Source organism: Thunnus albacares, chromosome 10 (assembly GCF_914725855.1).
Source record: "Thunnus albacares chromosome 10, fThuAlb1.1, whole genome shotgun sequence".
Classification (NCBI taxonomy): domain Eukaryota; kingdom Metazoa; phylum Chordata; class Actinopteri; order Scombriformes; family Scombridae; genus Thunnus; species Thunnus albacares.
In genome coordinates, this window is record NC_058115.1 from 24,105,001 (window position 1) to 24,117,966 (window position 12,966).

Sequence of the window (12,966 nt, forward strand, 5' to 3'; positions counted from 1 at the left end):
TTACGTGCTTTTAGGTGTGAAGAGGAACTAGTGTCATGGGCCTGTGTGTTTCTCTTCTCGCTCTCTATTTCAAAAGAAAGCTTCAACAGAAACACAATCTTATATCTCTTTACTCTCCTCTAGGTAATGTGATGGGCACATTTCTATTTAGATAATGTGCAGCATTCTTTTAAAAATCCTAAAAATGAATACAGGAGATTATCTATAATATAGTCTCTAGCACAGTAGACATTTTACTAACTATTACTCTTAGGGTATTGACAGATTTCACCAAATTCATAGAAAGTCAGGAACAAAATGACCCTTTTCAGGCTGTTTGGGGGGGAAAGCACCCACCAAAACATGCTCTGTTTCTGGGTGTGTTTCTTCCAACTTGGTCATGTGTTACATTAATACAATTGTTTGTGTTTGGGAAGTCAGTGAGGGATCATGTCTTTGTAGCTGTGCAAGCAACTCCTGCAAGTTGGTCAGTTTGTCTCCATTGAGGTTTATCTATTTAATAAAAATACCCAATCTGTATTTGTACCACTAAATGCTGTTTGCCCACTACAGAATTTTGTTTGATTGGATATTTATTTCTGACATTTGCTACAATGTTTCTGAAACTAGTTTCTTATACTGTAGACTTAGTGTTTATTGAAATTTTTAAGTGTTGTGTGTGTAATGTGTATGTGTAATGTGAGCTGTTTTTAAAAAAAACTGGTTTACATAAAAAATAACACAAATTCAAAAGGCCAGTATAACCAAAATGTGCTCCATTTTGCAACAATAAGCTGCACACAGGAGGATATGCCTCTGCAGCAGTCAACCTCTTTCAGGACAATCTGTGCATTTTTGTGGTGGCCGATGTTTTGCCCTTCATTTCTCACCACTCAGAGATTTGTGGCTTTCCCTGTGTGATGTGTGTGATGAACAGCAAATGCTTGACTGCAAATGTCAAATCAAACCATTAAATGCTAACTATTGTTCACAGACCTTTTATCAAATGAATTACATGTTTGTGGTTAGTTTTAGCTTCAGAGATAAATGTTCTATTAAAAGGGGTTGACAGAAGTTGATACTTGGGCTGGATTCTGTACCTTGACAGGAAAATGGCCAAAATGAGAATGAGATAAATTGACTCATAGCACCTTCTTACTTGTAGTGTCTTGAGGGCAATAGACAAAATCACACCAGGCTGCTTTTAGCAGTAATGGAAGAAGTATTTAGATAATTTACCTAAAGATATACTATGCAGGATTTGTCGGTTGGAGTTTGGAAACACACAGCATTCAAAGTTGACCCCTCCTACCAGAGGTTATAGGGTGTTTTGGTGTTCAATCATCAGACACCCTTGCCTGTGCAACCCAGCCATGTTGATCAGCCCCCAACTTGTGTCCAAGTGGCGAACTGCTCCACAGATCCCCCCAGTGTTCTTCAGCCATTGCTCCAGCACTCTGTAACAAGATCTGTGTGTTTAGCCCTTTTGTGTTCGTTGGCTTCTTCAATCCAGTCTTCCCAGGGGACAGTAAGTTCCAGCAGGATCACTTGCTTTGTAGACTCTGATGTTAACACCATGTCTGGGCAGAGCAGAGTGATTGTGATGTTTTTTGGGAACTTCAGCTGTCTTCCTAGGTCGACTTTGAGCTGACAGTCCCATGTGGTGGCAAGAAGACATCTTGAGGAGCAAGGCTGATGTTGTGCCTTCTCTGCAGCTCTGACGAAGGTGATGGACTGTTTGGGTGTGTGCTGCTTCTTGCTGTTTTGAATTGCTGTGCTGATTGTGTCTGCCAAAGACCTTAGGACTTGGTCATGGTGCCAGCAGTTTCGCCCTTCCCCCAAGTGCCTTCAGGCAGACACTGAGGATGTGCTCCAAGGTGCCCCTCTTCTGGCACAGTTGGCATGCTGGAGTGTTTGCCATGCCCCAGCTATGCAGGTTGGCTGGGCTTGGGAGAACATTATAGACTAACTGGATTAGAAACTTGATGCACAATGGTTTGGCTTTCCAGAGCTCTGTCCAGGTGATCTTGTGAGGTTCTGCATGCTCCCATCTGGTCCAGGAAACTTGTCTGTACATGCCGGCCATCTTGCTGCAGCGCTTTCATCTTGCTCCACCTCTGCTTATATCTCAACCTGAACCAGTTGACGCTTCTGCTTTCCATGGGCTTTGTTGTAGCATGGTTTAGGAAAACTGCCCAGTCCTGCCCGCCCCACTGCTACAGTGCCCACCCAGATATTGTACCACAGCCGTGCCTCTGCTCTGTTGACAGTTTCCTGTGCCTACCTCTTCCTTACAGTCTTTACAAGGATTCCTGCCAAAGTGACTTTAACATCAGAAGAGTCTTGGTACATCATAACCTCCCTGGGTCGAGTGACTTTGGATTCCTCTGATAGGCCACTGATGGGGAGCTGCAGCTTGGTGGAATGCCCATACAGGGCAATGCTGCCTAAGGACCAAGGAAGCTCCAACCAATTCCGGAGAAACTGTCTGATGGTCATCACTGTTGTCATTGGCACTTTGTAGACTAGACTCCATGTTGGTACATCCAGGAATTGAATTTTTCTGGAAGCCCCGATTTGTTAATCACAGTGAGCCTGGTTTGTTGAAGTGCAGCAGTGTCCTTTAGGGAGCTCTCAAAGATCTTGCCCAGGCTCTTTTTTTTTCTGTCACCACTGGAATCAGGGTCCCTTCGAGGGTAAAGTGGAACTGGTTGGCCACTCTTCCCTTCTTCAGGACCAGAAACCTGGACTTGGCTGGTTTAAAACTCATCCTTGCCCATGAGATGATCTGTTCAAGCCCTTGAGGGAGCCATCTGCACCCAGAAACGGACGTTGCTATCACCGTTAGGTCATCCATGAATGCTCTTATGGGGGGCTGCTGAGTACCAGATTTAGAAATGGGGCCTCTTCATTCGTCTGTTGACTTGACAATAATGTTCAGCCAATGAGAAGAGTAACACAAAGACTGTGATGCTAGTGATTATGCCCTTCTCCTGCTGTTGCCAGGTGGATATTAGTGACCCTGAGGAGACTCTCAACCTTAAGTTGCTGTAATAGTCCAGAATGAGGTTTTGGATCATCTCTGGGACAGGGTGTCTTGTCAGTGCTATTTCAACAAGCTTGTGTAGGATGGATCCATAGGCATTGGTTAGGTCTAGCCAGAGTGCTGTAAGGTCTCCTCTACTTTCTCTTTTTCTTTAATTTTTTTTATTTGCAGAACAGGAAAACAAAGCAGCATAAACACAACAACAAAAGAAAAGAAACAATAGTGCAGGTGAGATTTAGAAAACCCCTAGAGGCTTTTGGAAGTAATCTCACCCCATTATGCATTATAAGCAAATACAAAAGTCATGTGATCCACAAAAATAAGCAACCACAGAATCAGAGCAGTGAGATGATAGGAAACTTCTTTCACTATCCAGACACCCTCCATGTGCCTCCACTGAGCAGCGACCTTTCAAGTCGACAAGTAAAAGCATCAAAAACATTGACTTTAAGTGCAGAAATGTTAGCAACAAAAGGTACTTGTAAGTACTAATCTAGTTGTAGTTGATTGTGTTTGAGCTAATTTTAACCACTTCATATACATTTGGGTAGTTTAATCTATATTAATTAATCATAATTAATAACTAATTAAATGCTTTTTATGTTTTAACTCTTAATCTGAAAAGTAGCTGTCAAATAAATTGAGTGGAATGAAAAGTACTAAATCACAAAATATATGAAGTATAAAATTTCTCACTGAAATGAATGAGAAAAAGTACATCTCAAAATCATACTTATGTACAGGACTTGAGTAAATGTTCTTCTTTACTTTCGGCTTCGGCTTTCACTTATAACCCTGCACTGATGTGCACTAAATGACTCCAATGGAACTAAGGGTTTAACAGCGGGAGAGCCGAGTGTCACTCTAAACGTGTTATCAAGCATTTCTTGTAGGTGGCTTCATCCTTATTTATCTTAAACTCCCCTGGCTCCATCACATCTGTTTGACTGAGAAAAGCAGTTTGATCCGACTCAAAACAAAACCGCAACACTTGAGCAGTGTGCCAGTACATAGCGTTCACATTATGGCTTCATTTTATAGTCAAGTGAATTTTTGGGTGAGTGCTATAAATATTTGTTATAACTGAATATTCAGATTTTTATTCTGTCCTTAAATTTAATTACTAATGCTTTAATATCAGCCTATGACTTGTAGGAATTGTTAGGGATTAATAATTCAGTGTGAGTAAAACAGACATCTCTGGTGGCTGCAGGTTATTTTATGTTACATGCCAGCGTTACTGAGTAACATGTTCAAATCATGACTTTGTGCTCAATATCAAATTTGGCATCATAAAGAAAGGAACAAGTACAGTTTTAAAATACAGTTTTAACAGTTATTTAAGTTTAATTATTATTTCATTGTATAAGTATATTACTGTCACATATATAATACAGCTTTTCAGTCATGACAATGATAGTAGAATACTGCTATCGCTATATTTACAGAAAATGGGTCATTGGTTTCTATAATTTTGCAGGAAGTGCATTTTCTACATATCAGCCAATCACCATGATTTCCACTTTGCAAACCATGATCACCTTGTGACTGAATCTTCCATCTGAGTGGGAAGACTTCAGTTGTGCAAGAGAAGGGTCATGAAACACAATGATCGGAAGACTGGCTCCTTTGATTCTTCTAAGTACATTGTGTGAGTGCAGCTCTTTTACTTAAATTGTAGAATTTAGATTTGAAATTTTATTTCAGTATTGATAACAATTTGTATGGACCATGCAATTGGCCTCTGTTATATAGTTTTCATAGTTTTTGTCCTGTGTAGTAACTCTTTTGTTGTTTGTCTCTTTTCTTTAGCTCTGATTCAAACTAAAGAGACTTCTCAACAGATCTCTTTAACTGTGGCTGAAGTTGGTGATAATTTTACTCTGATATGCCCAGTCTCTGGGGATGAACCCGGTTTGTTTTACTGGTATAAGCTGAGTTTTGGATATATGTTCCAAACTGTTGCTGAGGGATCTTTTAACAAAATCACACGTAAAGGACAATTTAACAACTCAAGATTCACAGTTGAACGAAGCAATACTCAGTATGTTCTTAACATCAGAAATGTAAGCAAAGAAGATGAAGCAACATACTTCTGTCAAGCTGGATCAGCATACATAATGACCTTTATTAATGGCACACTTCTGGCTGTGAAAGGTAAAGTATGTTAAATTTTTTGTTTCCTCTTCCTGCACCAATCCCTAAATAATCAGTTAGTTAATTCCTTTTCATGCCTTTTTTTGCCAATCACACAGATCATAGAGATCAGCAGAAATCTTTCTATGTGAAACAAAGTCCAGAGACGGAGTCAGTCCAGTCAGGCAAGTCAGTGACTCTCGAGTGTTTGCTTCTCTCCAAGAAGAAAGAAAATGAAAGCCAGTGTCCAGATGAACGCAGTGTGTACTGGTTCAGAGATGGATCAGGAGACTCACACTCAGGCATCATTTACACTGAGAAGACCAGGAGTGATGAACAAGACAAAAGGAGCTGTGTCTACAGTCTGTCCACAACTATATGGAACTCCTCTGATACTGGGACTTACTACTGTGCTGTGGTCACATGTGGAGAGATCCTGTTTGGAAAAGGAACTAAAGTGGACTTAAGTATGTCTTTAAAGTCTTATTTCAAACATAAATGCATCTATATTTATTATTCAGTTGCTTTCTAAGTACAGTGTTGTTAAAACTTGTGGTTAAATATTGATACGTTTAGTTATTCTTATAAGCACTTTGTACCACGCTTTGATTGAATTAGTTTATTGTTTCACAACCTAGTGATTGACAAAGCAAAATCAAAGGGGTCACGAGATGATCAGCAAGTTAGGAATGATGAACAAAGACACTCAACAACAACAACAACAACAACAGCGTTTAGAAGTTAGTCGATAATTTTACCTCTTCACGCCTCTAAAAATATTCAAATGACACAATCTGAGCAGGTGTTACTCTTTGCTTTGAAGTGCTCACAGTTCCTGGAAACACATTATGTAACCAGTGATGAGGGGTTGGTGAGTTGACTTCTTGTTGTTTTAAGGGGTCACAAGCCACAAAGGTTGGAAACCACTAAATTGGTTAGTTTACAGGCTACAGGGGATGGACCAATAGCAACACATAGTGCGTTCATAGTTCTGTTATGGGTGTGGTTCAGCTCTACTCTTCCTCTCTTTGTTCTGCCTGTGTACGTCTGTGTCAGTTGATTGTAAAGCTACCGTGAACAACTTCTTGTTCTCCTACATTAGTCTTTAGTTTATTTAATGTTAATTTTTTGTTGTGAATGTATAAGTGAGGTGTTGATAACAGAAGCATCCACAATATAATACAACCCAACAGAAAAATTACACAAATAGTAGCCTTAAAATGACAACAGCTTTAAATCAGTATGTTTTTGACACATTCTTGATGAAATCAAGATTGTTTTAGATTGTGTTGCTGCTTTGTGTTTTTCTTGAAATGGCTCTCAAGGAGTCCATTTGACATACTGTACAGAAACAATGTTTATCTCTAAGGCCTTGTGGTGGAGACAGATGTCCCTCAGACAGATGCCAGTAACTGCACTAAGATAACGCCTATGCCAATACAGACAGTACCCAGGGGAGTTAAATAATGTGTTAATCAGTAATATGACAGTTTGCAGTAATGTTTGAGAGTAATGTGAAAAAAAGGCCGTTAGCTTATTTTTATTTTTGGATTTTGGAGACACCCTTATCTCCAAGCCAGGTGCAAACTGTAAATTCTGACACCACTGTTTTCAGGCCAGGTGAAAAAAGCCCTGATTGGCTCCACCATAGGAGGGATCACAAAATAGTGTATAAGATGTTGGTTTCTTATTCGGTTTCAGGTTCTTTGTCCCGGGTCAAGGCCTCGGTTTGCTCTGTAAACCTATTCACATTGAACTCTGTCAGTTTCCAGTGCATTCTTTTGAGTTTTTTTTATTACAAATGGTTAATTAATTTCTAAGTTGTTGGTGACCTGAAGATTTCTGGCCCATCTGAAGATTTCCCATGACAGCCTAACAACTATTTTACTTTATGTAGTTTTATGTGTGTTTCATGTGCCACAAAACAAAGTTTGTTAGACCAATGAAATAAACATTGTTTCTGTGCAACATGAACCATCTTACACTGCAGAAAGTGATTTTTAAAGTATTTTATCAATCAAAACTTTATTATTGATTTGGTTTACTGTTTAATCTACTCTTTTGTTGATTTCTTTTTCCCAAAAATTGTTTTGCTTGAAAAAAGATTTTCGCATGCAAGTTTTATTGCATTAGATTATTTTCTTAATTTGTCTTAAAACAACATACAACAGGAAACGAACTAAAAAAAACAACCCCTCCCACCCCCCCAAACTAAACAAGAACAAAAACTAAGACAGTTACATTTATCAATTGCACAATAAATCACAGAGGCTCTGAAGTTGTTAGTAGAAGTCCAAATCTGTCTTTCATTATCTAACATATGTGGAACAGGAAAAAACAATCTACAAAACATGTTTTTTATTCCTGTTAAAGAGGAAGGGAAAATTGAATATTTTTCTGTGAACATGGGGTATTGTGGTTTGCCTTAACTGCTAGGCTTCCAGGATGCCTCAACCTTGAGGTTTTTAACTAAATTGTAAAAAGATTTTATAATTTGACACTAACTTGTAGTGTCTCTCTGGGATTTTTTTCTGATTCCAGGACAAGAACTGTACCCAGCTGTCATTGTGCTTTGGACACTGCTGGCCTGTTGTGTGATTGTTATCGTTGTTCTAATAACCTTCAGGAATCGAAAGCCAGTTTGTGAACATTGCAAAGGTGGGTTCATTGTGCACTGTACATGGATCTTATGATACATTAATCAAATAAGAGAGCAACGTTGATATTTGATCAGTTTTTGTAGAGATTCCAGTATGGTTTTGAAATTTAACCAGAAAGGTCTGAATTCATGGGGTTACATTTATAACTTCACATTCAATCTGAGAAAAGCTCTCACAACTGCATCTATTTAAATAAGCATCTGGGTTATATTGTTTATTTTTTGTAGAAGACAAACATTGATGTGAAATGACAACAATAACTGGATTGCCAATGTCAACACACTTTATTAATGTCTTGCTTTTATGAATGGGAGGATTGACTGCTTCCTATCATGTTGGAAATGAAAGATCACCAGAGGATCAATCAAATAATATGGTAAGTATAATCATCAACATATTGTAATCAATTGCATGAGTGGAACTGAATCATAATAAGGTTATTCTACATTGGATACGTGCCATGGATGTGAAAGCTGAGCGGCTCCTGTTTATTTGTATGTGGAGCAGAAAATCCCCTGAAAGGAGCATGATGGGAAAGTTACTACAGTGAGACGGAAAGATAATGCAAAGTTTAAATAAATGACCTCTGACCTGGAAGGGGTGTAAAATTGTGGTGCGGTAACCAACCACCCCTGACAAAATAATTTTAATTGCAGACAATTATTTTACTCCTGAAAAACACTTCAATCAGATGCGGCTCATCATTAATCTATATGATCGTAAATGCTGCTTGAACTGATGACACAGTGGATCTGCTCCCAGGCGGCCGAGTGTACGAGGAAGTGGCTGCTTTCTGTGTGTTTTTACCCTCACTTAAACAAAACACAAGATCAGCTTCTTGAACTAATTATTCCTGGTTCAATAATTACGTTAGAATGTAAATCAGCAATCTTTTGATCTTTTTTAGCACAACAGACACCGAAGCTTTTAAAGGGAACATTCATTTCTTTTTAGTTTATAAAGCAGGTCTAGGTGCTGTATAAATACTGTGAAAGTATCAAAACGCTCAGTCTACGGAGAAATGCATGCAGCCCGTATTCAGAGACTGTGCTTTTAAACGAGCTGTTTGGACTTCTGTAAGGTTATGATGTCACAACTATATGCTCAACGTTTTCCTTAGCATTGCTTTGGAGGGGCGGCCTGCCCCTCCAACAGGACCCCCCGCCCCTCCTGAAAGAAACAAAATTAGTTTATTTATGTTACCTAATTTATATGCAGTCATTTCATTCCAGCTCAATGTGAGAGGTCGCGTCAGTTTCTCTCCTCTCCTCTGCTCTCTTTGTGCTACAATCTGTTACATGTGGTTGACCTGGGCGTGCGTCACTCATAATACAGTTAGCCAATCAGAAGAGAGGGGCATTGAGCAAACACAAATAGCCTGTTTCATGCTGAGTGAGACAGAGGGACTGCATCCATGGCTTGTACAGCTGCAACTAGGTGCTTTTTGACCATGAAAACATGCAAATATTTGCAAATAGACCACGAAAATAAAAATATTAAACTGGGAAAGGGGCATAATATGACCTCTTTAATGTGTAATGTAAAAATGAATTGGTTGGTCCAAATTCTAACAAACATAATTATCATTTTCAGGATGGTGAAGCAGCGGCACTGAACTATGTAGCACTGGATTTCCCCTCAAGAAAAGCTAAAAGATGGAAGAATAAAAGCGATTTACCACAGGACTGTTTGTACTCTGGCATGAGTGACTGACAGTGAACTCATGAAGAAGAAACATCTGATATGTACATTGTCACATAAAATAATTTTCACGCAGCTGTGATTCCTGTTAAGGTGAATAAAATAAGACATTGTAATCTCATTTTTTTGTAGCATTGTTATTGTTTTGATTGATTGATTTTGCCTGGTTGAATGAAGAATGGATATTTATTATTATTTCATTTTTATTATTAATATTGCTTGTCAGACTAATCATGAATAATCACTCAAATTCTGAATAATGTAAGAAAAACTTATTAAAACGTATGTTGCTATTAAAGAGAAAATCCATGTTCTTTATTTATATTATATTAGACACTTTTGTTAATGTTTACTCATAATATAATTTGATAAGGACAAAGTGTTTCACAGTGTGTTTTATTTTGTTTCTCCGTTTCACATTGTTTGGTTCAGACTTGCTGGACCTGCAAAAGGCTTTTGACATAGATCACATCTACTTTGTTTAATCTAAACGGAAGACTGTTGGCTCGATGGCTCCACTCTCTATTTTTATTTATCAGTAAGGGTGCAGAAAATAGTAGTAGGTGTTCTAACGTTTGGGCCTATTCCAATAACCTGTGAGGTTCCCCAAAGTAGTGTGTTGGTATAAGTTCTGCTTTTGTTTCCACTACTCTTCATCCCCTTTGCAGACATGTTCCTGAACAGGAGGTGGTACCAAATCCATGATCTAGGTCTCCGGGGACAGAAATGCAACAGCTCATTTGCGACATGGCAAACACCATAATTAATAAAGCACTACATGTGTTTAGCTAAGCTCTGCAAGGAAGTGTGTTTGGATATACAAGCAGTCATCAGAATTTTAGACATGCTTGTTTTGCTGCCCTGTTTGTTTGTGTAAGCTGTAGATTGTGCGCACAGTGTTGGGGAATACACATCTAGGAGTATGCAACACATTGGTTTGATGGTATGTAGTAGAGAGCGGGACCGGCAGTGGACCGGACCTGAGGGACGCAGCTGGCTCTGGAGAGCTGGTAAGTGCGGTGGGTGCCAGTTTCTGTGATCTTTCAGTTTTCGGTAGAAAACACAGAGGGAGCGCAAGGAAAATCAGAAACTATGTCCTTACAGGTTCTTAAAAGTTCATGTTATGGGAAACTCCAGGTTATGGAGTTGTTAAGGACCAACAGTGCAGAGACTTTGTCAAGGCTATTCTCAGTGAAGGAGGAGAACTAGTGATGGACCTTATCAGCAGGTCAGAAAAACTAAGCAACTGAGTAAACAGCCTTTGCAACAACAAACAACTAAAAGGCGACTTTTGCTTTGTCAGCATGACAATGATTAAAACCTATACATCATGACCAAGATGATGATTTCATATGGGAAACTGAATTTTCTAAAGTTAGCATGGAGAATTGTATAGCATTTCTAAAGCGAGACTTCAGTTTACTGACAGAAAGGAGGAATAGAGCAATAGATGACTGGAGTTGAACATTTAGGTTAGGCAATATTTCATCAGCCTTATACTTTGAGGCCAAAATAGATTTTAACCCTAAACCAGATGGGAGGTTTGTTATGGCACGAGTAGGCTGGACAGACTGCAGCCTCTGTGGTCGCGTAGATTAAAGGTGGGGATGTGCTTGTTGAGGCTACGAGTGGGAGGCAGGGCTTTGTTCAGGCTGTTCTCAGCAGGAAGGAAGACGTAGTGACAGACAGATTCACCTGATCCAGACATGATGAGTCTAACTGTGCGGTGACGGTCAAACAGGAATGTCTGACTGAGAGATGTTAGCCTGACTTTGACAGATTTTTGTCTGTTGTGGGGAAGTTTGAGGACATGAAGTCTAAGTGGGCCATTTCTAAACCTCCAGAGGTGGCTGCTCAGATCTGAGGCGACTATGTTCCTCAACATGTGTGGGAAACATATCAGCATATATTTTAACATACACACACATATACATCTGATGTGAGAAACTCTTAACTGCAGAAGTAACCCCTGACTGTAAATCACTGAAGTATTATCATGATTCAGAAATAAAAATCTAAAATAAAATATTCAACTACTTAAACAAAAAGTAAAAGCTAAAAACTCTCTTCAAACACTTCACTATTCATTCTGTTTGCCAAATAATTTGTGGGCCAAAAACCAAAACAATTAGCTAAAGAGGCTAAAATGGAAAACTCTCTCAGAGCTATTAAGCAGGGAGGATGTCTGCAGGTCCATAAACTGTATTAAAATGTTCAAATAGTATTAATTGATTAATATGACTCAAATGGCTTCTTAATTTCAACATTATCCTTTGATCTGCTACATGTTTTAAAGGGAAAAAAGTAGTTTGTGTTCTTTTTTGTAAAGTTTTCTTCTTTTGAACAGACACCAGGATCCAGATGATACTCTATTTTATTCTACAGTATCTATATCATTATATTCTGTGTGTTGCCATTTATAAGTTTAATTAATTTTTTCATTTTGCCAAAGTGAATGTGTTTCATTCTCAAAATATTAGTATTACACATGAAAAACATGTGAGCCATTTAGTTTAAGAATTTTTATTGCAGCAGTAGTAATTTCAGATTGAGACAACGAGCAGTTTTAGAACATAAAATTTGTATTAATGCAATTAAAGACCAAAGATAACATTGATATGATAAAGATGATAAAGATGATATGTAAGAAAGGCAACAATACTGTGTTATAGACTATGATAGTCCTAATTGTGTCAACAATAGTGAAAAAGTGATTTTTTTGAGTAAAGGTTAATATTTAATATTTAGCCAAGATAAAAAAAACACAACAAAATAATCACAAACAGATGCAAGTGCTCAATATTATCAACAGTATCATCATTTAACTTGAGAGTACACACAATCCTCTGAAAACTCTTTCTTCTTTCTTCCTCTTGTTGCTTTTCTTTCTGAGAAATTCAGTGCAGCGTAGTTCATTCTGTCATCAGCTTCAGTCTGTGCAGCAAATAAAATGGTTATATATATAAAGTGATATATATACGGTGCCTTTAATGGAATAACAATACATTAAATTTTGTTTTTTCACTCACAATATCATTTACCGGTTGGCACAAGTTGTCATGTCGAGCTTCTGAAATAGTGCTTTCCATTCCTACAAATGTATTAAATCATAAAAATAAGTATTTGATAGATAAAGGAACTTAATCTGACTTTTTAGTAAGAGTATAATGTCATAAAATAAAAATCGTAAATGTGGACATTTTCTTTGACTATTCAGATAAAATATGATCAGAGAATTTAATGAGGTACACAAAGGAAAAACAACCTCTATGAAGACTTAAATGTTTGTCTTTTGAATGCATGTTGCTGCTGTTGTTCAAAAATTCATTAATAATATACAATATGACATGATTTTACCCAAGAACATATACTGTAAAGGTTTGTCCAAACTTGAACATAAAATGTATAAATAAATGAATGTGTCATATATCAGAACATGTTTTC

General features: G+C 38.0%; 1 protein-coding gene across 1 annotated transcript; it reads left to right on the forward strand.

The window, feature by feature from the left end:
* Positions 1 to 4,604: 4,604 nt before the first annotated feature.
* Positions 4,605 to 9,700, forward strand: LOC122990096. The gene is made up of 6 exons (XM_044363217.1): positions 4,605 to 4,676; positions 4,838 to 5,182; positions 5,281 to 5,628; positions 7,703 to 7,819; positions 8,136 to 8,197; positions 9,415 to 9,700. The coding sequence occupies exons 1-6, from the start codon at positions 4,634 to 4,636 to the stop codon at positions 9,532 to 9,534; spliced, it is 1,035 nt and encodes a 344-aa protein (XP_044219152.1). The 5' UTR covers positions 4,605 to 4,633; the 3' UTR covers positions 9,535 to 9,700.
* The last annotated feature ends 3,266 nt before the right edge of the window (positions 9,701 to 12,966 follow it).